This window comes from Culex quinquefasciatus, chromosome 2 (assembly GCF_015732765.1).
Source record: "Culex quinquefasciatus strain JHB chromosome 2, VPISU_Cqui_1.0_pri_paternal, whole genome shotgun sequence".
NCBI lineage: Eukaryota > Metazoa > Arthropoda > Insecta > Diptera > Culicidae > Culex > Culex quinquefasciatus.
Genome location: NC_051862.1, coordinates 165,434,939 through 165,461,799, shown reverse-complemented (window position 1 = coordinate 165,461,799; position 26,861 = coordinate 165,434,939). Strand labels below are relative to the sequence as shown.

General features: G+C 35.1%; 1 protein-coding gene across 2 annotated transcripts in view; it reads left to right on the top strand.

Moving 5' to 3' along the window:
* LOC6054263 (cyclin-Y-like protein 1) overlaps positions 1–16,873 on the top strand; it is a 65,380-nt gene extending 48,507 nt beyond the window's left edge. For both annotated transcript variants that reach the window (XM_038255016.1, XM_038255015.1), the window contains one exon: positions 14,868–16,873. In XM_038255016.1, the coding sequence (XP_038110944.1) occupies positions 15,591–16,667 (1,077 nt within the window). In that variant the 5' untranslated portion in view covers positions 14,868–15,590 and the 3' untranslated portion in view covers positions 16,668–16,873. The remainder of the gene's footprint in view (positions 1–14,867) is intronic.
* Positions 16,874–26,861: the final 9,988 nt, after the last annotated feature.

Sequence of the window (26,861 nt, the reverse complement as noted above, 5' to 3'; positions counted from 1 at the left end):
GGCATATCAAACTTCGCCAAAATCCGCAAAAAAAAAATCGGGAAAAGGTCTGGAATTTGTGTTTTTTGTCAAAAAGTCGGGAATCCGACATTTAAAATTATTTACTAACTCTTAAATAATATTGTCATATTTTCTACAATTTTCAAATTAAACTCGCTAATTTGTTTCAGGTAACTTATTTTAAGTTTAAGGTTCCTTTCACTATTTTAATCTATTTTAAAATTAAAAGGCCATTTAAGACATTAAAAATCGTAATAAATATTATATCTGCAATTTCTGTAAGTTTTTTTTTATAGTTTTTTCTTACTCTTGCTAGTGCCTCAGTTAAAGAAATAATTGTTCCTAAATGGATTATGATGCAACACACAGCTGTAAGGAACTCCAAAACTCTGTTATGCACTTAAAAATAACTCATTGTATCTTGATTATTCACCAATAAAACCGAATTGAAAAAAAAATTCCGATCTAAATGAGATAAATTCGCAATTCTCTGAGATTTCGTACATTCGATATTTTTTGAATTTTTTAATCCTGCTGAAACTTTTTTGGTGCCTTCGGTAAGCCCAAAAAAGCCATTTTCAGGGTGGCCACTCAAGTCGGGAAATCGGGAAAGTCGGGAAAAAGTCGGGAATTCGCCAAAATCCGCCAAAAATCGGGAAAAAGTCGGGAATTTATGATTTTTTTTGTCAAAAAGTCGGGAAAAGTCGGGAATTCCAAGCAAACTTGTTTGAAAATTAATTTTAACTCTTGAATAATTTTGTTATATTGTGTACAATTTTCAAATTAAATTCACTCAATTCTGCTTTTGTAAATTACTTTAAATTTCAGGATCTTTCCACAATTTCAATATATTTAAGTATGGAATAGCTGTTTAAGACATTCAAAATCTTAATAAATACACCGATTTTCATATTTTTTAGATGAATCCAATGATCTCTATTAATTTTTGTTTATCAACAAGAGGTAAAGTTAATGAAAAACTAATATAAAAATAGAGTCTGGTGCCCAGCTTAGAGTTATGATTCTATTTAATTTTGTCACATAGATTGTATATTTGAAAACTGATTTCAACTTGAGTTTGGCAATGTTTTTTTTTGCAAATGTTTTCAATTGTTTAACTAAATTCATTAAGTAATTTCAAATATATTTTTTCCAAATATTGCCCTTGAACTTTTTTTGTGAGTATAAGTGTAAGCGTTAAAACATGATGAAAATATTGAAATTGCAAAAAAAAACAAGAAATTTTGAGTTACGGTAAAATTGTTTGAACATTTTTTCTCTTCGAACATTTTGCTTAAAATAAGTGGGAGAAATAGGAATAAAATTTTAAATTCAATTATCTTTAACTTTATGCAATTTCCAGTTGAAACGGAGTATCAAAAACTAAACGTTTGTCAATTTAAAAAATATCATGAAAGTTATAAGTATTGTTGAACTCTCGATTTTTTTGAAGACTAATTGTTTGTGTTTCTACTCAATCATAATAATGAATTTCCATTTTTGAACTATTTTTTATTAGTTGTTCAGTTTCTGTGTTTACAAAAATTACCAATAGTTGGATGTTTTTAAATTAATTTAATAAATTTCGGTGGTTGATTTTGACTTTTCTTATAGAGTTTTTGTTTGAATTCATTATTTAGATAAGAAATGCCTATTATTATTATTATTGAGCTTTCTGGAAAAGTCTGGAAAAAAATCGGGAAAAAGTCGGGAATTTGAAAATGGGATTTCAGTGGTCACCCTGTCATTTTGCATCATTAGTTTGTCCATATAATTTTCCATACAAATTTTGCAGCTGTCCATTAGGGTGCCCAGAAAAAAATGACCCCCTGCTCCACAAGCGGAAAACGGTTTTTTTGGCTATTTTAAGCATATGTGTAAAAAAAAGCGAAATTGGTTGAGATTAACCCTTTGATACCCGAGCCTAAAGTTGGCGAAAAAAATGTTTTTCATACAAAAATGACTTTTTTAAATCGCTAATAACTTTTAGGATCAAATTTTACAGCTTTGGTATGTTCTACAAAGCTGTAGAGCATAAATTTTTCAATAAGAATCTCACTTTTGGGAATATTTAGATGGGAGTAGCACCCTGTGGAGACCAAACCGTAAGAAACTTGGGTTTTCCTTACCTTTTTTCGATTTTTTCCATACAAACTTCACCTCCGAGTATCAATGGGTAAATGATGACCGATTTTGCTCATATTTGGCCCAGAGTCCTAAAATAGGTCAAGGAACAATATTCAGCTTGTGGAGCGAGGTTTTGAAAAAAAGTCCCATATTCTGGGCACCCTACTGTCCATACAAAAATGATATGTGTATATTAAAAAAAATTGTATCTTCTGAAGGAATTTTCTGATCGATTTGGTGTCTTCGGCAATGGACTACACTGAAAAAAATAATACACGGTAAAAAATTTTTTGGTGATTTTAAATTTTCACTAAAACTTGATTTGCAAAAAACATTATTTTTAAATTTTTTCATTTTCTGTTTTAGAGGACATCAAATGCCAACTTTTCAGAAATTTGCAGAATGTGCGAAACATCTTTAACCGAGTTATGATTTTTTGAAACAATAAAAAATTTTCAAAGCATCGAAATATTGGTCGCAAACATTTTTCAACTTCATTTTTCGATGTAAAATCGAATTTGCAATCAATAAGTACTTTAGTGCAATTTTGATAAAGTGCATTGTTTTTAAGTTATAGCCATTTTTAAATAACTTTTTTGAAAATAGTCGCAGTTATTCATTTTTAAAATTAGTGCCCATGTTTGCCCAATTTTTAAAAAAATATTTTAACATAACATTATCATCTTTTTTGAGGTTTAAAAACAGGAGAATTGATGTTTTTTAAGTCTCACCCAAAAACACCACCATTTTCTAACGTCGATATCTCAGCAACTAATGGTCCGATTTTCGATGTTAAAATATGAAACAGTCGTGAAATTTCCGATCCTTTCGAAAAAAATATGTTCAAAATTTTTAAACCAAGACTAACATTTCAAAAGGATTAAACATTCAATATTACGCCCTTTTGAAATGTTAGTCTTGATTCAATTATTTTTTGTTTGAAATATTTATTTAGAAAAGAAATGCCAAATTTTTGGTTCTATGGAAAAGTCGGAGAAAGATCGGGAATTTTAAAATGGGGTTTTGAGTGGTCACCCTGCGGTTCAACGTCCATTGACCCAATCTGACCACTCCGTAACTGGTTGGCCAGCAGGGGAATTTCCGGAATGTGCAAGGAAAATTATCATGATCATGAAATTGCAAATAAATGTTTCCAAATGTTTTTAAAAAGTGATTTTTTAGGGTTTTTAAGATGATGGAAATACCTCTCGTGTACTATTACAAGTAAAGAACAGTTCGACTTGGCGATACTTATTGTATCATTTGTTACAGTGCTAACAACACAAAATCTTTCGCTTCTAGCAATCAAATTGATTTGATACGATTGATGACTGCGTACGTTTGATTGTGCTCAAGCTACTTCTTATGCCATTCGACTTTCGGGGAATTAATCGCTCGTCTGTGGCAAAAACACGTTTGCGACCAAACTTTTTTTTTTCTTTTCAAATGACTCTGGTTGGCTTCATTCAGGAATGTTGAATTTTGAGGGCGTCTGATCAAAACAATGAAAAACTTAACTTTTCTAATAATTGCTGTTTGCTTACCATAACTTTAACAAAAAAATAACGTAAATTTAATCAAATGTTCCTACAATCATTCGAATCCTTTCTCCATGTGAAAACTGTCACCTGTCCAAATCGTCACATCTCTGAGTCACCCCTGACGGAGACTGGTTCGAGGACAGGTTTTGTGAGCGGTCCCGCGCTTATCGCAAGGAGGCGGCCCTCCTCTCGAGTGTGCCAGGCAAATGCTCTGATGTAATTTCCCACGACCGACAAAAAGTCACCAAGCCTGCCGCGGGCTGTAATTATGCGGTAATCGTAATCGCTGTTTGGCACTTTGTTTAAATCAAGGTAAAGGGGGTCTATTTCGGTGCTTAATTTTGCTGATATTGAAAAATTTTCGAAGTTAATTTAGCTAAATTTTAGTTTGAGTTACAAAAAAAAAACAATAATCCAACTACAGAGCCAGTTACCCTCGCTTTATTGGGGGGTAGCGTGAAAAGCAACACCGCGACGACGCGCCTCGTACAGGTGGTCAGTTTGGTCAGGTCACGCTGCCGCTGGGCTAATCTCTTTATGCGGGGTCGTTCTTTTTTTTATTGTACTCCGTGTCACCTCTAGGCGCTGATGCGATGAGAGCGCACGAAGTAACGCTCAAGCACCAATTAGGGCGAAAGTCAAGCAGGGGCTATCGGATTTCTGGCTAAGAAATTGAAGTGGAACATCCCTAATCCCGGTGTGGCAGCTTATGTGGCGTCAAGAGGACTGTACACTAGGGTGACAAGAAAAATTGAAAATTTTGGAAAATCTTAAGAGAGAACCTTGGCTCGATTCTTCAGCTAAAAATAAGAAACTGACAATTTTGAGCCAAACCGTTTAAGGGTCGATATTGGTCGTTGAAGCTTGTATGAGAAAATTTGCAAAAATGTATGGAGAAAAGCAAAAAAATCAGAATTCCACGAGAAGGTGACGAGACGAGTTATTAGCGATTGTAAGATAATTTTTTGCATATTTATGCATATTTATTTTTTTTCATCCACTTTAACGATCTAAAGCTGTTTAAACCTTAACCGATTTCGCTCCAAATTTTCACAGGTACTTATTTTTGCCAAAGGAATCGAATCAGGGAGTATCCCTGAGATCGATTTTTTTTATTGTCACTCCACTGTAGGCTCTGTTTTGGTTTAATGGTTGGGGAAAGGTTTGAACACAACAGCAAAAAACAGTAAATTTTTATTTATTTATTTTTCCTTTGAAAGCCCTTTTGAGAAACTACGTTTTTTTTCAAATCTTGCACAGAGCTATTCTCTAGAATTTTGCAAATCGGTTTTTCATTGTATTTTTGTGTCTATCAATTCCTTATGTTCCAAAAAAGCCATACAAGTCTCCATCAAGGTTGTTAACGATAAAATTATCGAGACTCGATAACGATAGTTCTATGCTTTTTCACTTTATTAGATTTTTTTTTAAGTACTAAATTTTTCACAAAATACCATATTTTTTCAAAATTACTAAAATGTTTATAATTTGCAATATGAGTATCAAACGAAATTCATATGAGCAATTCCAGCTCAAATCAGGAATTTTTCTGGTACTTTTGTACCCGACCCCCTCCGATTTCAATGAAACTTTGTAGACATGTTATCCTAGGCCTATATAAGCCATTTTTGTGCATATGGAGCTAATTGTACTCGAAAATAACATTTGAGAAGGGCGTAAGTTATTTAGATATTTTTGTATTGTGTAATTTAAAAATGACTGTATCTCGAAGCCGTTGCGTCGTATCAAAAAGTGGTCAAAGACAAACTTGTAGGAAATTGGACGAGCTTTCTGAAAAAAATGCACTGAAATAAAAATACGCGTCACTTCTATGGGATTTTTAAATTTTTATGTTTTAAAGTTAAATTTGAAGGTGAAGTCACGATTTTTTTTTGGTTCAAAATTTTTGAGGAAATAGCCTAAAATGTTACAAAAAGACTCGCGAAAAATGTAGCATGGTATGTCTCTCCTAAAAAAATCCATAAATCATTTACTAAAACCGTTTTTTTTTTTTTGAAAAGTGGTCTAAACGTCAAAATTTTCAAAAACCGATAGTGGGAATCGATTCTCCAGACAATTTTACTTAAAGTCTCCATATTGTCCATTGTCCTAAGTCCAATCCTTGCGAAGTTACAGCGGTTTTAAAAATAAAAATGTTGAAAAAACAGCTTTTTTGGTGGTTTTTGGCATTTCCTATATGACAGACTTGATTTTTAAGCCTCGAAAATATTTTTACCGGAAAGCTCGTCCAATTTCCCATAAGTTTGCCTTTGACACCTTTTCAATTTTACTCGTTTTAATATTTACGTAAGATGATTTACTATCAAGATTTCTACCACACTGAAAAAAATATTCTGTTTTAAGTTATGAGCATATATCAGTAAGCCCATGCATCCAATTGAAATGTGGTCAAAGGCAAACTTATGGAAAATTGGACGAGCTTTCCGGTAAAAATATTTTCGAGGTTTAAAAATCAAGTCTGTCATATAGGAAATGCCAAAAACCACCAAAAATGCTGTTTTTTCAGCATTTTTATTTTTAAAACCGCTGTAACTTCGCAAGGATTGGACTTAGGACAATGGTCAATATGGAGACTTTTATGTAAAATTGTCTGGAGAATCGATTCCCACTCTCAGTTTTTGAAAATTTGACGTTTAGAGCACTTTTCAAAAAAACAGTTTTAGTAAATGATTTTTGGATTTTTTTAGGAGAGACATACCATCCTGCATTTTTCGTGATTCTTTTTGTAACATTTTAGGCTATTTCCTCAAAAAATTTGAACGAAAAAAAATCGTGACATCACCTTTAAATTTAAGTTTTAGACTTAAAAATCCAAAAATCTCATAGATGTGTCGTGTATTTTTCTTTCAGTGTATTTTTTTCAGAAAGCCCGTCCAATTTCCTACAAGTTTGTCTTTGACCACTTTTTGATACGATGCAACGGCTTCGAGATACAGTCATTTTTAAATTACAGAATACAAAAATATCTAAATAACTTACGCCCTTCTCAAATGTTATTTTCGAGTACAATTAGCTCCATATACACAAAAATGGCTTATATAGGCCTAGGATAACATGTCTACAAAGTTTTTCGAAAATACTCAAATTTTCAAAATGTGCAATATGGGTATCAAACGAAGCGAAATTTTGTTTGTTTTTTCACTTGATTAGAGTTTTTTTTTGTAAAAAATAAAAAAATACAAAATACCTTATTTAAAAAATCTCTTTTTTTTTCAATTTGCAATATGGATATCAAACGACGCAAAATTTTGTATGAAGCATACACAATTTGAATGTATGTATGAAGCATTAAAATTTCGCTTCGTTTGATACCCATATTGTACATTTTGAAAATTTGAGTATTTTCGAAAATTACGGTTTTTGTGAACAATTTTTAAGTACATATTTATACTTTGAAACTTTGGGATCATCCATAAACCACGTGGACACCCGGGGGGAGGGGGGTTCAGCGATTGTTCACGCTCCATTCAAAAAAGATTTATTTTGTATGAAAATTTTCCACGAGAGGGGGAGGTCTGAGATTAAAAAAAATATGTCCACGTGGTTTATGAATGGTTTCTTACTATATTTTCAAAAAATATATTCTTAGTGAAAGCATTGCAATTTAACATGATATGGTTGAATTAATCGAAACCTTGGTCTTCATATAAATTTGGGGGCTGTCCATAGGAAAGTGCTATAAAACCATTCGAAAATGGTTTTATCCCTTATCCCCGAATCCCACTTTCCCGAATCCCATATCCCCGAAAATCATTTCCCCGAAAATTCCACATCCCCGAAAATCATTTCCCCGAAAGTGCCACTTCCCCGAAAATCATTTTCCCGAAAATTCCACATCCCCGAAAATCATTTTCCCGAAAATTCCATATCCCCGAATGTCATTTACCTGAATGGCCATTTTACCGAACTGTCGTTTTCCCGAATTTACATTTACCCGAATGGTTACCTCACCAAAAAATCAAATTTCCCGAATGATAACCTAGTTATAAACTAAATTGTTATTTAGGGATTTTTTTTATAAAAGTATGGCGTTAATAATAAATTATGTGTTTTGTAAGACTAAAAAAAACAAATAACCGTAGCAGGCCATTAATAAACCACGCGGACACTTCAAGAGTGCTGGGTATTGAGATCATCCACGTTCCATAAAAAAGATTTTTTTTTTTTGTAGCGGCCATTTTCAGAAAGGACAATTTTCCAAAACGGTATCTACGTGGTAAGGATAGAACAGCAACGATAGCTTTATGCGACGACTCGATGCGCAGGATTTTGTTTGTTCTAGATTTTGTTTGACTGAACTGATTTTTCTTTATCAATTTTGGTTGGATTTTTTTATTTTTTTACTTTCAATTCGAGTTCTGCAATCAACCCTTTTAATCTTATCTAAATAGTTGATTATTAAATTACAAAATACATTTTTTGAATATTTCATAACCGCCATTTTAGATTCAATATTACTAAATCAATTTAAAGTAGTTTAGGGGCTATACTTAAGCTCGACAGCTGATTTTGGTTGCTAAGGTCCCGAGTAACAATTACAATTTTTTGCGGTAGTCGGGCCTGAACGTGTGCAAACATGTTCTGACCTGAAATCCCTTTGGCCAGTTGTCGCACTTACATCAATTTGAATATTCAAAATTCAAGTGAAGCTCGGAATTTTTTGAACGTTCAATTGTGGACATGATACTTCATTGATCGCTACTTCCCCGAACCCGGTCAGGCGGGTATGGTAGAGCGTCCAATTTCCCGGGGTTACTAAATTCCCGGGAAACGGGAAATTTTCAACAAATTTCCCGGGAAATCCCGGGAATTCCCGGGAAATTCTAAATTAATCGAAAATTGTTCTGATCCTGGTTTTGGTCAATATTTTGCAACAAAATAGTATTAAATAGCAATTCTAATGGTCAGAGTAAGTGTAAGGTTCACTTAATGCCTTGGCTGCTTGTAAAAAAAAACATACAACTTCAGGAAAATATATAAATTTTCTAAATTCGTTCGCTCAAAATATAATGATTAGTATTTTGTATTGATAAGAAATAGCCAGGTGTATGTTTTTCATGGCAAATATTTTATTCAGAACAAATCTTACTGGATTAATCTCCTGAATAAATATATAAGCATTGAATTTACCTTAAAAATCTGCTATTCACTCGAAATACCATTTTTATGTAATTACAACTTCCAGTTTTCAAATGTTTGGAGCGAGTATTTGAAATATGTTTACATTTTTTGAAGTAGTTTTTTAATGATATTTTTAATGATTCGGCCTAATAAAAGACTTCGGTAAAAAGAATTTTCATAGAAAAAAAAGTTGTTTAGTAGTTTCAGATTTAAACTTTACGCCCTTGGTACGCTAAAACAAATGAGTTCGCGTAAACGTGAACAGAGCTCATGCCAACGGGAACCAGGAAGAAAACTGTTTACTTTCATGGTGCAATGAACTATAAAAGTTGAATAGTTTTCTTCCTGGTTCCCGTTGGCATGAGCTCTGTTCACGTTTACGCGAACTCATTTTTTTGAGTGTAGCTCAAGTGCTCTATAAATTTTGAACTTTTGACTGTAATTTCTCGAATACTTTTGAACAAATTAACCTAATAATTTGGTAATGGGAAACAAAACAAAAAAAAATCAATTTTGATCTTGGCAGGAAGAGTTACCTTATTTTCAAATGATATAACAAGAATTTTTGCTTAAAATGCTTACCAAAATTTTAATAGTTTATTTTTAATATCGTAAGTTTATTCATAATATCGTACAAGATCTATACCTAGTTGTGAATGCTTCAGAAATTATTATCATCTGAAATAAATCTTGACATAAAATTTTTAGACGAACTGATAAGTTCAATAAGAACAGTAAATTAAATTTATTAAAATAAGTTTTTTTAATTAGATTTTTTCTTGAAAGTTTAAAAAATGTACCAGAAAGTTGAGAAAATGTATACTTCCGCTTGAATTTCGGGAATTCCCGGGAAATTTACAAATTTCCCGGGAAACGGGAAATATTTTTTTTCGAGAAATCCCGGGAATTCCCGGGAATTTTTTTCCCGGGACGGGAAATTGGACGCTCTAGGGTATGGCCGTTGCCCAGAACCGCGCGCGCGGTTCTGGGCAACGGCCATACCCGCCTGACCGGGTTCGGGGAAGTGGCGTTCGGGGAAATGGCCGTTCGGGAATATGGTCATTCGGGAAAATGATTTTCAGGGATGTGGAATATTAGGGAAAGTGGCCATTCGGGAAAATGGTTTTTAGGGGAAGTCGCCACTCGGGGATGTGGCCGTTCGGGGAAATGGATTGTTCGGGGAAATGATTTTCGGGTAAATGACATTTCGGGAAAGTGTCTTTTCGGAGATGTGGCATTCGGGGAAATGTCTCTTCGGGAATGTGGGTTTCGGGGAAATGTCATAGATTCTTCGAAAATCAGTTTCTTCAGAAGGGATTTTTTGGTCGATTCGGTGATAAAAAAAACAATTTTATCATTAAATTAAAAGTTAACCTGATCAAATAAAAACCAACTTTACATCACCCGATAACAACCTAGAACCACATTGGCATTATGAACTACACAAAGTAGTAAATTAAGGTGGCATTCCTTACTTCATTTAAGTGCACGCGCAAATGTTCTCAGCTAATTATTTGGCCAGCTGATAATCTTGTAGACATATGACAATTCGCTGGAGGAGAGGGGCGCGCTTGTGGGATTGCTTAATTTTGTTTTAATTATTTTAGCAAATACTAAGCCTGCAAATGGCATTATCAGCGGGTCTAGTTATTTGCACTGAGAGAAACAGTTCTTTGGGTAGGGAACATAATGAAAGCGCCGGCGGAGAATCGAAGGAAATTCAATTGGAATTGCAAATATTGAGTGCAATTGGAGCGGAACCAATATTGGGTCAAGGTTGCAGAAAATTATGTTTTCAAGACCTTTTGAACAATTTGAAATAAGCTTGTTTGTTACTAAAAGTAAAATGTCAATCGATGAACTTCTTCGTGCTTGATTTAACAACATCATTCAAATTTTGCATTACTTCTTTATACAGTTCCATGTGCAATTCGTATTATACAGAGATCATAAACCCCTGACCTGAGTAAATAGAGTGAAAACTGTGACCTATTTCCAGCACAACTCGTTGCTTTCTTTCCATTTTTTAAAATAAGGATCCCCAAATAAAAAGAATTGAACTGCATTGAGTGGGGAATCGAGGGTGAATTTTTTAGATGTTTTTTTTTTTCAATAAAGTTATCTAAATAAATTTTGGTATTACTTCTTCGAAAACAAAGTATTTAACTCTGGAAAAAACTTTAATTTTTCATCAAAATAATCCGTTTACCTCACTTCATTACTGCAAGTGTGGGAAAAGAACACAAACCAAGACCAGCACGAAAATTCCACCCAATCCGCGGGCATACTTCCGGCGGAGAATCCTCTGTCCGCGTGCCAAATGGGTCGAGTCGAGCAACGCTTCAAGTGCCGAACATGGTCTTCAGCGGCGCTTTTCAGAATAAAAAAAAACAAGAGGACAAATGAATCGACTGCAGACACGCCATCCTTTTTCGACTTTGTTGAGCATCGTAAAACTACTGGCCCAGTTTTGAGCAGGGGAGCGAGTGGGGTAAAAAGCGGAGACGTAACCGAGAATGGACCATCATTCTGTCTGTGTGAAACATGCTACTCTAACCCACAAAATCAGCTGGCACGAGCTTTAAAAGTAGCTGGTGCATCAATAGGGTGATTTGAGAATTTTTATTCAATCAAGAAAAAATGCTTTTGAAGAGCTCAATTTCTTAGTTTTAGAATAATTTGTTGTTTATTCGAGCTTTTTAAAGCCATTTTTTAATTTGATTGAACCCATAACATTGTTGTTTTTTTACCAGAACGCTCCCGTCTTATTTTGCAATGGTGTAACTAAACGGATTTACAAATCAAAAAGTGTTGATGCCCCACCTTTTTAAGAGGAAAACGAAAATTTTCTACATTTCGCATAGATTTGGTCGATTTTTTGGCAATGAATGTTTGGGGCTCCCTAAATAAGCCTTAATCAACATAAAAAATTGGTAATTGGTGAGAACAAAATTTAAACACAGAAATATAAAAATTTAGGAGTTAAGAAATTCAAAATTACAAACATTAAAAAAATCGAATATTTTAAAATTGGGATTTTTTTAAAATAAAATCAGGAATTTAGACATTTAAAAATACAACTACAGTCCAAACTCGATTATCCGAAGTTCGATTATCCGAAAGTTTGTATAGGACTTCGGATAATCGAATCACGAAAAAAAATTATATTATTTTATTTTCTTACTGTTAACATAAAATTCGAGTTGTGTGACCCCATTTTAATCAAATTTTAGTTATTAATTGCTCATTAAATTACAAAATGCGGTTTTTTTTATATTTCATCACCGCCATCTTGGATTTAAACATTCTAAATCGCTTTATAGTAGTTTAGGGGTCATATTTGAGCTCGACAGTCAAAAATAAGACAGTAAACAATTTTTTTCGTGATTCGATTATCCGAAGATTTGAATGTCCGAACCGAATTGATTTTTTTCCAAGGATTTCAGATAATCGAGTCAGGACTGTAAATGCATTTTTTCAATATTTCATCAATGCCATTAAAGCCGCCTGTTGGATTTGAACGTTCTGAATCATTTTAAGGTAATTTATGGGTCATAGTTTAGCTTAAGAATAAAAAATAAGACAACGGAAAACGCGATTTGATTATCCGAAGTGAAACTTGTCCGAGGCCTTCGGATAATCGAATCTGGACTGTTTACAAAAATTTATGAATCTAAAAATCAGTAATATATTCAAAAAACTTAAAATTCTAAAATTCAAAAATTAAAAAAAAACATAATTTACAAAATCCTTATTTGAAAAAAAAATCAAGAAAACAAAAATTTAAAATTCTAGTTTTTTTTTATTTTTTAAATTCCTCAATTAAATTTTTCAATATAATTTGATTTTCAAAAATTCTGAATTTTATTATCTTAAGGCCGATGCAAATATATTTCCAAGTTTTTGTCCCTCGTCGAGGGGGCCCCCCCTCGCTAGTTCAGATGTTTTGCAATCATTAGTTTTCAAAAAATGTAACTTTTAGCGAAAAAAAATTGCAATAATAAACATCGACAATTTTTAAAAAATCAAAAGATTTTTAACCTTCTAACGCCCATGGTTACTCCAGAGCACCACTAATTTTTGGATTCAAAATTAAATTTCTCTGCAACTATTCATTGTTTCAACCTGCATTAGTTAATATAGAATGTTAACCAATAACCATTGAAATTTCGTTGGTCGATCCAGTTAAATTAATTTAAATTGATTTCAGCTGATCACTGTTCAAATTCCATTGAAATTTAGAAGTTTTTTGAAAAAATTATTTTTTTGCCTCCTGGTTTTTTGGGCCAAAAACTTTAAATAAAATATGCCTAATGATTCGAAAGTCAAAAATCCAATCAAGAATAAAGAATTAATTTAATTTTCCATCTTTCTTTAAATTTGGATTTCTAACCTAAAATATAGGTCATTTGCACTTTCTCTGATCTAGTTCAAATTTGGTGAAAACTTTCGATATCAAAAATTTTAGAAACCCGATTTTGAACCAAATTGGACCACCCTTTCTTTTTGACACCACCCCAAAGTTTTGCGTTTTTCGTCATTTTCTTTTTTCAAAAAAAAAACCTTTTTTTGAAATGGTCATACCTCGGAAACAAAAAAAAAGATAGAGAAATTGAATTTCAAAATTAAAAAATATATCTTTTTTATTTTTTTTAGAATTCTAGAATTTTAAAATTGTTTAATCTTTAGAATTTGAGAATATGAAATTTTTTGAATTAGTTTAGAGTTTAAAGTTATAGCATTAGTAAATTTTAAAATTTCAGAGTCTAGATTATTCAAATTTAGAATAGTTAGAATTTTTGAATTCCGCACTCAGTTTTAAGCGTGATTGAACCAATTGGGAAATGTCGAAGCACAGTACCGAAAAAAAGAATTTTCCGCTATTTTTTACTTACTTTTTTTAAAAATTTATTATTTAAAAACAAGTGTACTACTGTTTAATACTTTTTACATCCAACTGTTGATAATTTAAAAAAATACTGTCGTTTGCATCATTTATTCGAAACTTTTTTTTTTCAAAGATTTCGGTTTTTAAAAATATGTAAATGTAATTTAAATGCTCTCAACCTCATACAGGGTGGCCAGATCTATGATATTATTATCTCATTTTAAATATTTTTAGTGGGAAGAAAACGGATAAGATCGTAATGATATTATTTTTTCATGTTTTTTATACAAAAAAAATATTAAAGAAATAAACCACAACTTCCAAACTGCTCTTCCCAGAATGCCACACCATCGCCACAATACCAAGACCACGTCACGACGTTAGTACTATGAGAGTGTTTTCTGTAGACACACACAAAAATGAACGTGAGACTGAGCCATTTCATCCAAAGGGGGTATCGCCTTTTTGGCAACACTCCTCCAGCCAGACTGCTACTGCTGGCAACAACAGTGCGGAACGAGACGCGTGCCGCCGCCACAATTTGTTATGCACAGTGAATAAAATTGTAACTTTTTGATGAATTTGTAATTTGTTTTTATTTGTGTTTAAATGTTTTTTTGAGGATCAGTTCGGATATTTTTTCGTGATAAACTTATAAAAAAAAAATTAAAATTAAGAATAAAAAAATACTGTGCTTGATATAATCCAGACAAGACGTTCTTCCTAACACGGTTCGAGTTGTGGTAAATGTGAATTACACCCTGCATAGACGGAGTGCTACACGGAACACCCCCCTAAATAGCGGTGTGGAGCCATTCAGAGATTAAAACGTACGGATCACGAACCGGCGGCGCACGGAACATGAAGACGTGATCCACAGGCGCTGGCCATTTTGATGGAGGACATCGTTTGTAAATGGTTTCTGTAATTAAGAATTCATTTGTTTGAATGTTGAATGCTAAATTTGCTGGCAAGTCTTTCAGGATGTTAGAAAGGGTTTCGCTAAAATTTTCCCTTTGAAACGAGAATTCAAACCAACTCATCCTATCGACCGCGGTCTGGGCCATCCCAAAAATAGCTTTCTTATTCGGCAACCCGCCCATATAAATATGAATATTATTACCTCTTTTTTAACAAGAACCCCCCTCTTTTCCCCATTCTGCTTTCAGGACCCAATTTTGCGGTGCTCGATAACGACCAACCCCGGCGCGCTCGCTGCCTGTCCAGCATCCCCACTTGAAAGCGGTGGTGACCATAGAATCTGCTCTTCCGTTTTTTTCTCGCCCCCTTCCGGAAACCGAACGCACAACCGCAGCTCGAAAAAAGAAATCGTTTCTTCGTTGTTTTGTAGGGAAGATTATTTAAACTTTAAAAAGTGCTTGATTCTAGGCCATACCAAGGGCGGATCCAGTGCCAAATTTTACCGCTTAAGATTGTACAGAACAAGTTACTTAGCGCTACCTTGGAGGGAGAGAGTGTACTAGTCAAACTAAAGATCTTTAGATATATTTTTATACATTTAGGCAAACAAGAACGCAACACGAAATTCTGATTTTCTCCAGTTTTGTAACGTAACGATTTTTTTTTTCCGTTATTAGTCACCGACCCCAGGGAAGAAGGCACAAACGAGAGATTTGGCAAGCTGCTGCTTTTTATCAGATTAGACTCGACGCGATTAGGCAGAGAAAGTGCGATAAGAGAAGAGATAAGCCAAAAGTAGAACGTAGAGAGTTGCATTTGCATGAAATAAAAAAAGAGTGATACGAAAGGAAACGGGAAGAACCATGCTCGACGACCAATTTTTTGCGCTGTAGAAGCTCTGCGTTTGTGTGTGTGTGTCTCGATAGGATAACAAAGTTTAGAATCTGCTAGAAGTTAGACGAGAACAAAAAATGGGCAACAAAAACTCGTGCTGTTCGTACTCGAGTCCGCCGCCGACGCGAAAGGCAAAGGAGACGCCGGTGTTTGAGGAGCACCTGCCGGAGGGGGAACTCTCGACCAACAACCTGCAGCACATTTCCGAGCGCGAGGGCGATGACGGCGAGCACGATCCGTCGGTGGACCCGTCGGCCGGGACCATGTTCCTCGAGCGGTCCAAGCAGAGCCTCGAAAACGGTATGACGAGGAAAAAGTCCCAGCACCAGATCGCAGCCAGCCAGGGCAGCACAGGCGGAGGCGGTGGCGGTGGAGGCGGTTCCAGTTCCGCAGGACCACCCGTCCTCAAGAAGAGCAGCTCCTGCTCGACCATCTACCTGGACGACTCGACAGTCTCCCAGCCGAACCTGAAGAACACGGTCAAGTGTGTCTCGCTCGCCATCTACTACCACATCAAAACGCGCACCAGCGAGCGGCGGATAGACATCTTCGACGAGAAGCTGCACCCACTCACCCGGGACCCGGTGCCCGAAGATTACGACGCGCACAACCCCGAACATCGCCAAATCTACAAGTTTGTCCGGACGCTGTTCAACGCGGCCCAACTCACCGCCGAATGTGCCATCATCACGCTGATCTACCTGGAACGGTTGCTCACGTACGCCGAACTCGACATCGCACCCTGCAACTGGAAGCGGATAGTCCTCGGCGCCATCCTGCTCGCCTCCAAGGTCTGGGACGACCAGGCCGTCTGGAACGTCGACTACTGCCAGATCCTCAAGGACATCACCGTCGAGGACATGAACGAGCTCGAACGGCAATTTCTCGAACTGCTCCAGTTCAACATCAACGTGCCCTCGTCCGTGTACGCCAAGTATTACTTCGACCTGCGAACCCTCGCCGAAGCGAACGAACTCTCCTTCCCCACGGAACCCCTCTCGAAGGAGCGCGCCCAGAAGCTGGAGGCGATGAGCCGCGTCATGCAGGACAAGGCCACGGCGGAGGCGCTCAAGAACGGCATGAAAAAGTGGTCCTCGATCGACAACATCCACCAGCAGGGCAACGTGCGGCGCAGTGTGGCCATCCTGTCGTGATTCGCTGTGGCGCTTTGCTAAGTCTCTCTCTCTTCTCGAAGTGCGCGTGTGTGGGCGTGCGTGCGTGCGTGGTGCTTTTCCTTCGTGCTTCACTGCAAGCGAGCGTGTGGTTGCGTGGTTTTTAGTGTATTTAACAAATTGCAAATACAGCCGAGAAAGTCTAGTAACAAGGTTTTACTTTTTTATCATGAGCCAATTACAACACATAAAGTTTCAATGATAATCGCTCAATTCGAAGAGTCATTTTAAGGTGTCGTGCGCCGGTCGGCTATGTAAAAACGAAACTATTGGCACTACGCCCCCCGGGGCATGGCCTTCCTCTAACGTGGGATTTCTGCTCCAGCGCCTCTGACGAGACAGGAGAAACCGGGACCGACGTTTTACTTCACCATCCGATAGAAGCTCAGTGGATAAGGCGGGAATCGAACCCGCGTCTCATAGCATCATCGGGATCGGCAGCCGAAGCCGCTACCCCTGCGCCACGAGACCCACTATGTATGTTTTAGAAAAAAAAATATTCAGAATGTGTCTACAGTTATCCCTCATATTCGGAACAGTTTACAGATCTTCCAAAGTACAAAAAAAAAAAAATCATAGAAATTCGATAATTGAATTTAATGACTCGCTTTTACCTTCATTTGAAAGCTTTTCTTGCGATCTTTCGGATGCTGTATCAAACAACTTCAAATTTTAACTTTTATATCAAGTTTTTTGAGAAACACTTTGTCTCTTGAAATCCACAAATTCGGAACACTTTTTCATATTTTTTTACAAAATATAATAATATAATGACTTCACACACTGAAACCAGTGAAACTTAAGCTTAGTAATATTTTATGAATGTTCTCGTAACTTTTTTTGGGAAATATCCGTTAAATTCAGGTGTTCCACAATTATGAAACAGGCATTTTGGATGCAGTGTTTTGCTGCTCTGAATGAAATAGTCTTGAGATGCAGTTTTTTTTTTTTTTTTGTTTTAAAAGTACTACTTTTATTAGTGAAAAAGCAAGAGAATGGCTAAATAAAGGTCCTAAAAATAGTAGGGTCGACAGAAAAGAGGCAAATGGCATGTTTTTGACAAATTATCACAAAAGTGTTCCGAATATGTGGGATGACTGTATCAAAACAAAAATCGAATTGTTTTTTTATGTTTTACTTTTTGACATATTTTATGTCAGAGGACCAAATTATCAGCACTTTGGCCTTGAATTAGAGCTTAAAGTGTTTTTGACTATTTCAAAATAATAAATAGCTCAAATAAAAGTAAGCAACTAGGTATCCTCAGTTATTTCGAGTAAAAAAATATTTAGACAGCAGAAAATTGTAAAAGTGAAGCTTGATTTTTTACCTTATACTTTTATTTATTTTATTTTTTTTTATATATATATTATATTTTTAATTTTTTGCTTTTGTACATTTTTGAATTTTGGATTTTCCGTTTTTATTTTTTTTATTTTCAGGTTTTTGAATTTCTATATTTATAGCTTTTTTATATTTCCAAATAATTCAAGCCTTTTACTTTTATTTATTTTTTGTTGTTTATATTTTTGAGTTTCTAAATTTCAGTGTTTTTGATTTTTGAAATTATAAATTTTGTTATTCATGAATTTAAGATCTTTTTAATTTCTGAATTTTAGATCCCTGAACTTATTTTTTTCATTTTTGGATCCTTAAATTTTTGCATTTTGACATTTTTAAATTTAAGATTTTTTTTATTTTCAGATTTTTATATTTATAGGTTTCAGAATTTGGATATTGCTGATTTTTAAATTCAAAATTTTTATTTTTTATTTTAAGGTTTTTAAAATTTTTTTCTTGTCTTCCTCACCTTACTGAGGAAAGGCTATAAAATCACTCGGAAAATGAACTTTTTAATAAGACCTCCTAGACCTACCTTCATTTGTACATATCGACTCAGAATCACCAGCTGAGCAAATGTTTCTGTGTTTGGCTCTATGTAGACATGTGTACCAAATCAATGTCACTGGAATATCTCGTCACTGGCTGAACCGATTTTGACCGTATTGGCCTCATTCGATTTGTCTTGGGGTCCCATAAGTCCCTATTAAAATTCAAAAGATTTAGTAAAGCACATCAAAAGTCATGCTTAAAAAACTACTGCATACAAATTTCACAAATTGGCAAAAAAGGGTGGTTTTTGCATGAAGACCTGCCATATTATACATTTTTAGAATGGTTTTGAAATGACCTTTCTTGTAGATTACGATTTTTTTAAGAATTGAGATAACCTAAATCTATTTCCCAACAGGTTTTTTTTATTTGTTTTTGTTTACTAATATTCGATTGTCAAGGTGATTCAATATATGAAAAATGACAGTCGATTGTCGACGACTTCAATCTAAGCATAACAATATAAACGGACCAAAAACGTCGTTACGCGATTCGTTACGTTTTTCTAATTTGTCGATTTCTTTGGAACGACGCAACATTTTTGCGATCTTTTAAAAGCAATTTGTAGGTTTTGTTCAGATCTACAAAACGCTTTTTGAAGCTTGCAATATTGTATTGTTTAAGAGAAATCGATGAAATAATCACCAGAAGAAGTTACTCTGTATACTATATGCATGTGAGGAAGGCACCAACCACCTTAATGTGGATAAGGTAACGTTTATTTTTATTATGATTTTGCCAGCAAATTAAATGATTGTTGTTTTGTTTTTTTTTCTGTTTTCGAAATTTCTGAATTTTGAGATTGTTGATTTTTTTTGCATTACTGAATTTCCATATTATTCAAGCCTTTAATTTTTATTTGTTGTTTGTGTTGAGTTTTTTCAATTTTAGTTTTTTTTTGTTGAACTCAAATTTAAATTTTTAAATTTTTGAATGTTGGATCTCTTAACTTAATTATTTTGAAATTAGTTTTTTTCAATTTTGAATTCCTAAATTTCTGCACACTTTTTAATTTTTGAGGTTTTGTTTTATTCGTTTCAGATTTTGGAATGTTTTTTTTTTATTTTCAGGTTACAAAATTTTGAGATTGCTGTATTTTTATTTCTTCATTTATTTTATTAAGTTTTCGGATTTTTTTATTTTTCTTTATTTTGATTTACCAGAAAATTAAACGATTGTTGTTATAGATTTTCTATTTTAATTTTAATTTTAGATTTTTTTTGCTTTATTTTTATTTCCAGGCTTTAAAATTTTTAGATTTCTGAATTTTGAGATTGTAGATTTTTTGCATTTATGAATTTCCAAATTATTGAAGCCATTAATTTTTATTTATCTATTTTGCCGTTTGTGTTTTTGACTTGTTGAACTTAAGACTTTTTTCTATTGGAATTTATGTATTTTGGATCTATAAACATTAATCTTCTGGATTTTCATTTCAATTTAAACTTTTAAAGTTTTGATTTTTTCTTCATTTTTGAATTTTTTATTTTTTTCAGATTTTCCAATCTTGTATTTAAAAATTTCTGAATTTTGATATTGTGGATTTTTTAAATTCCAAATTTTTAATATTTTTTAAGTTTTTAAATTTTAAAGTTTTTGATTTTTCAATGATTGTTGTTATGGCTTTCCCATCTGTTTTTCTTGCTTTTGAGCAAAAAAAAAAACAATAAATTCCTTTTATTTTTTCAATTGTAATTTTCAATCCCATTCAAATAAGCAAATACAAATTATTTTCCGTTTCTGTTACTTTTCAGCTGCGTATCGCTTATAGTGATTTAGGTTATTTTTTTCACTGGGCTTGAAATATAAGGCTTAATGACCATTTTGCATAATTAGTTATTTTGTACAAGTTGTCCAAACAAAATATCTTAAAAATCTGTCATCGAGGTGGGATCTTCTGATCGCTTTGATGTCTTCGGCAAAGTTTTCAGTCAGAACATGATCAATTATTAAACTTTTTAAAAATATTTAACATTTATTTTCGATAACAAAAGTTTAAAAAATATCTGAATTCGATTTTATTCAATTTTTGATATTTTTTGTGATCTAAAAGTGTCCACTTTTGAGCTACAGTGTACGATGGACGCTATATTCCTGAAAAAAAATGTTATTTTTGAATATTCTCAAATTACACCTAAAAATCAGATAAAATTTTTAATGAAGTAAACTAAAATTGAACATGCAATCAAAAAGTAATTAAATTAAATTTTGTTTAAAAAAAATGCATCGTTTTCGAGTTAGAATCATTTTTGAATTTAATTTTTTCGAAAAAAAATCGTTCAAATTTCAAAATATTGTTCGTTTTCGTTCATTTCTAGAAAAAAAAACCCAAAAGTTCATGTAAAATTCTCTACAGTTTTGATGCGATTATTGGTTGCAGAGATATGGCATACTAGGGTGTAATAACAAAATCGATTTTCCAGCACAGCAATTTTTCAGTTCCTTTTGGGGTCCTAAACAACTCCCCAAAGTTTGAGAACGATTGGTTCAGTCCTCACATTGCGCAAAGCGATTCAATTTTTCATATAAATTTGTATGGGAAAAACCATTTTTTTGAATTTTGATATTTATAAAATCAACGTTTCACGCTGTTCTAAAACCGGATTCATATTCGGATGCTCTGGAAGATGCTCTACAACTTTCCCGAAGAGAGTATGGTGCTAACTTGCTCCTGAAAGAAGATACAGCGTCCTCAAAACTCGTCTAAAACGTGATTTTCGAGCAAAAAACACGTTTTAGACGAGTTTTGAAAACGCTGTATCTTTTTATAGGAACAAGTTAGCACCATACTCTCTTCAGGAAAGTTGTAGAGCACATTTCAGAGCAATCAAATATGAATTCGGTTTTAATATAGCGTGAAACATGGATTTTTAAAATATCAAAATCCAAAAAAAATGTTTTTTCCATACAAATTTATATGGAAAATTGAATCGCTTTGCGCAATGTGAGGACTGAACCAATCGTTCTCAAACTTTGGGGAGTTGTTTAGGACCCCAAAAGGAACTGAAAAATTGCTGTGCTCACTAAATTTGAACAACTTTATTTTTTTCCATACAACCATATTACACCCTAATGGCATACATGTAAAGTTACTTTTTTTTCTGGGCATTACTTATTTGATTCTCAATTTTTAATCGACGTATCTGAAAAACTATTAAACCGATTTTCAATAGCAAAAATAAATATTTTGTAAAACTTCATTATATTTAATAAAATTAAGATTTGTAGAACCTCCTCTAAACTTTCAAAAGGCCGAATAATTGAAAGAAATCTTCGTTTCAAAAATGTTACACACACAACCACGTTCGCTACAGTGCAATGTCTGAGGAAAACAGCAGCCTAAAGGTAAAATAAAATTAAACAGATTTTAAACGAATGCAGAAAACCGAAAGTAATTACACAATGCCGTCAATGAGAATAGAGAACAAAATAAACAATTTAAAATTAAAACCAACAAAACAAGCAACTGTAGTTAAAAAAAATGCTAGCGCGAAAAGTTTGAACTAACAAAAGAGGAAAAATCTGTGTAAAGAAAGACGCATAGCACCACTCGTAAATTTAAACTTCTAGCGGATAGGTTAGAATGCAGCACCAGCATCCCGAGCGAAACAAACCCCATTTTGATTTATGAACGTGAAATTCTGTGGGGAGTTCGCTCCCGTTAAGGGAATCGTGTAAAATACAGCCGCCAAGAGAAAGAGAGAATGGAACAAAAATCAAGTCATGTGTATTCTTTTTTTTTCGCTAGAATTAAGTGCAAAAAACAAAAGAAAACGTAAAAGTCTGCTTCATTATTTCCCGTTATTGCAAAACTTATTTGGAAAACAAAGTTTATAAGAAATAATTTGAAAACAAACACAGACACGCAAGGATCCTAAAATACTAGAAGCATAAACTCTAATCAATAGCCCGTAGGAAGAAAACACGATTTAGCAAGGTAAGCAAATAACAGTCATGCAATTTCCATCATTTGTAACTTTAGTCATGTGCGTGGAAGCGTGTAACTAGAAATATAACGAAAAAAAATCCATTGTCGCAAAACTAAACTTGTGCTAAATAAAAAAAAACTAGTAAGTGGAGAATCCTTTCGTAAAAAAAGTAACTAAACATTAGAGATTGTGAGCGTAACAAGGAAAGAAATGTAATTTTATGACGAAGAACGGAAGAGAAAATTATGCAAAAACCAAGCAAAAATCTGAAACAGGATGTGGAATAATAGATGATGAATTATCGTACCAATTTATATGTAACTTATAAGCTATTGCGAGAAGAAAACCTATGGAGAAATAAATGAGAGAAACGTAAATTCACCAAAATTTCAACTCGTGCTTTGAGATTGTTTTATTTATTTGTATCCGAATACATCTGTTTTAAATTTCTTTTAGACTGATAGGTACAAATGTAATTAAAAAAAGTCAAAGTAGTTATGTCACCTCGTATGTCACAGACATAACCGGAATGGCGTAGACTACGTAAAGTTTTGATATGTGGACATAGAGTTTTCCATATTTTAATTTTGAAGAATTAGCTAGATACTTGAAATACATTAACGGAATAAGATCGTAAATGGGAGATGGGTCCCCCGACAAAACAGAACTTACACACTCCAGTCAACTCAATCGAACCGCAACTGCCATGTAACCATACTTTGAATGTGTTGGTAAATCTTTGACTGAAAGCCTTATTTAAACAATGGAAACATCGAATGGAGGAGAGATGAACGAAAAACGATTTTTTCGCGAACCGAATGAAAGTTTGGTAGGGACCATCCATAAACCACGTGGACACTTTTTTGGTAATCTCGAACCCCCCCCCCCCCCCCTCGTGGACAATTGTCCATACAAAAAAAATCTTTTTGTATGGAGCGTGGACAATCGCCATACCCCCGCCTAAAGTGTCCACGTGGTTTATGGATGGTCCCGTAGCATAATGTGGTGGAGAGAGAGGGGTTCAGAAAGCTGTGCAATCCGTCACCCCCGAAGACCAACACTAGTTCCTGAAAGGCATTTCACCGACTCCTCACGGGTGGGACGAGAGACGGGGAGTGAGGCAACTCCGAAGAGTTGGGAAGTTCTCACCCCCTTCCTGATTGTTTCACAACCACGGCTTGACCCACGAGAGGCTTTTCAGCGGAAGGCAGCAGGCGCGCGCCTCATCTCGTTGATGCCTCGTCCCGGGTGGGACGAAGGACGGGGAGTGAGGCAACTCCAAACCATGGCAACCACGAAAGATCCAAACGGTCCGGCCATCGAGAGGCAACTGGCTGACGGTGACGACGAGAAGGCGATGCGCGCTTCTTTTCCAGCTCTGGTCCCTTTCTCCTGCTGCTGCTGCTGCTGCCGGTCCGACGTCTGAGACGTGAATGATAGAATGGGATCTGGCGCGCGTTCTTATATAGCATTTCGGCCCGCTACTTCCTCCTTTTCGCGACCGACACTCGGTCGCGTTGCTCAGATGATTTTCCCCTCAAAATAGGTACTTGACATTCCCGTCCGTGAGTGGGAAGCGCTCATTTTGCTTGCAAAATCTCTGCATTTTGAAAACATTTTAAAACATTCAATTGTTTCAATAGTTAAACTATTTTGCATTCAATGAAAGTTTTATAGCAAATTGCTGAATAATTTTCGAATCGAATGGAACATAAATCGTGTCGATTCGATTAGAGGAAAGGAAGATATAAGCGTTTGACGGATGACGCAGTAATCCAGGGCCTTCGGCCCGGGTTTTTTGAAATGGCACCCCAGTACCTTCGACAAAGACGTAAGTCTACGTCAAAATCCCCCCACACCTTCCAAATAAAAAAAAGGAAAAATATATTTATGTTGAAAATAAAGTTTGCATTTTTTTTATATTCGGATGTAATGGCACATTGTTCACTCTAGTTTTTGACATTTTTTGCTGGAAAATTGTCGCGTTTCGATCGGTTAGAAGGGTTAAGGTGGAGCCGAAAACTGATCATCACTCTAAAATGATCTTTATTGAATTCAATTTAACGAATTTCTGCACCAATTTGAATCAGCATGTGCCGGTTGTTGCCTTCTTGAAGCCACTGAAGGAATTTTTGATCTAAATCAACTGTGTTTAAAAATTTATATAATTTTGTGGTACAATCATTGACGTCCTAGTTGGCAATCATTGATTAATAATGATTTCCATAACATCGCAAGGAATGGGATAATCGTTACCAAAAAAGAATCAGCAAGTGTAGGGCACTATTCTAAACAACTTGTAGAAAGAATGTGTTTGCGGTTAAACAGCGGTCGACCCCTCGGTGCGCGGCCGGTCTGTGTACGTGAGCGTCTTTGGCGCCGTTTCGTGCTGTTTTGCCGTTAAGGTGGGAAAAGAAGAAGAACATCAATAAACGTCAGTTGGAAAGCATTGAAGGGTGAAACACGCGTCTTTTATTTTCTGCTCGCGAATCCGCCGGAAATTTTCGCCTCCCGGTTCGGACGCCGGAGCGGGTTCGACCAACATCTAAATACAGTCCGCTACAGAATGTTATGAAAATATTGATAGCGACGCAAAATTTATATCTTTGAACGAAAAATCATGGCAATGATGGAAGTCTTCACGTTAAAAGAGATTTTTCTTTTTTTACGGGTGACGAAGAACTGCGGCGAGAGTGTCATTCGGCGATGCGTAGATAAATTCCGTGGCTGATTTTGGAATCAAAAGCCACACATTTTGCATCCTAGCAAAAAAAAAAACTATTTTTAATGATCGATAACAATACTCTCTACTTTTGGCGAACAGTTAATTGGTCCCACTTTGGCAGTTCAAAATTGAGGCCGTTTTGCGAACCACTATTCAGCACCCAGGTTCTTATGGCAATCGAGAAATTAAAATAGGAGATGTGAGCCGGTAACATGGAGTGAAGCTTTCCCAGCTGTAATGGAATACTTCACAGCAGCTTGACAGAAAGTTTAACTCCATGTTGTACTTTTAATTTCTCGATAACTTTGCGTTCGTTTTCACCTGTTTTTAATATGAGCGGTCTTTCAGTGTAAAATAATTGCAAGCTTCAAAAAACGTTTTGTAGATCTGAACAAAACCTACAAATTGCTTTTAAAAGATTTCAAAAATGTTGCGTCGTTTCAGAGAAATCGACAAATTAGAAAAATAAAAGACCTAACGCATCGCGTAAAAATATGTTTCTCTGTAGATAGTGCCTAACTTTTTGCTCGGGATCCTCGGGATCGTTAAAATAATCACGAGAGATGTGGGCAGTCACACTGACAGCGGATCCTCCGTTACTGCCGTTACTTTTAGGACGCGTCTGTTTTGAACCCGCGCGAAAACAAACTTGATTCAGTTGGAATGTGAACAGAGTCTCGGCCCGAAACTTCAAACACGAACAAAAGCAGCGAACCGAAGAATGGCAATGACGTTTTGGAATTTTGACAGTTTGGAACGCATGAATTACCCCATTATCGGTTTCCCGCACGGGTGATGTGGAAATTGTTGCACATGGCTGAAGTTGGGAATTTTGCAACTTATTTTAATTTATGTTAAATTTCAAAATTTAAACACGAATCTACAGCGAATCGATGTGGAAACTAAAGATACACTAAAGGCACGATAATTTGCTGTGCAATTTTGATCAGAATCACGATAAAAGAGGTTAAAATTGAAAAATAATAATAAATCAAATTCTGGTCGAGAATTTGACAAAATGTTGTTTGTTTTGTAAGACTTAATGTTATTGCACAATAATTATATTTTTTTTTACAAAAAAGTAAATTTTTATGTTTGTCCACAATCAATCTTATGTTTGTAAACAAACGACGCCATATTGCCAATGTTGTTCGGTAGCTCATATCAGGCCATCGCCGGGGCCCTGAATGTGAACGTAATTTGCTTCGGATGTGCGAGAGGCCCGTGATTTTTCTGGAATTTCCCAAATTTAAAACAAGGTTTGTCCTCAACCCAGTTGAATCTCTTACAACTTGTCAAGTAAAGTAAGTCCATTCGCTTCGACCAGGATATGGCATCAAATCTTGATGCCCCCTCCAAGAAACCGGACGAGCAGAACCATGGCGATTCCGCCTTGGAAGCAATCGCATCGCTGTTTGAACCAGCCGCTGGCCAAGCCACCTCCTCGGAGGAAGACTTCGAGCTGCTGAGTGAAAGTGAATCTATCGAGGTACTGGAGGCGGCCCCCGATGGGCTTGATGCCTCGGCCGGAAGCGGTTCCAACGATCCGGAAGTGACCGTCAAAGACGATCAGCTGGCTGAACAGAACGAAGAGACTGAGATCTTGCAGGAGTTGGAAACGCAGAATGA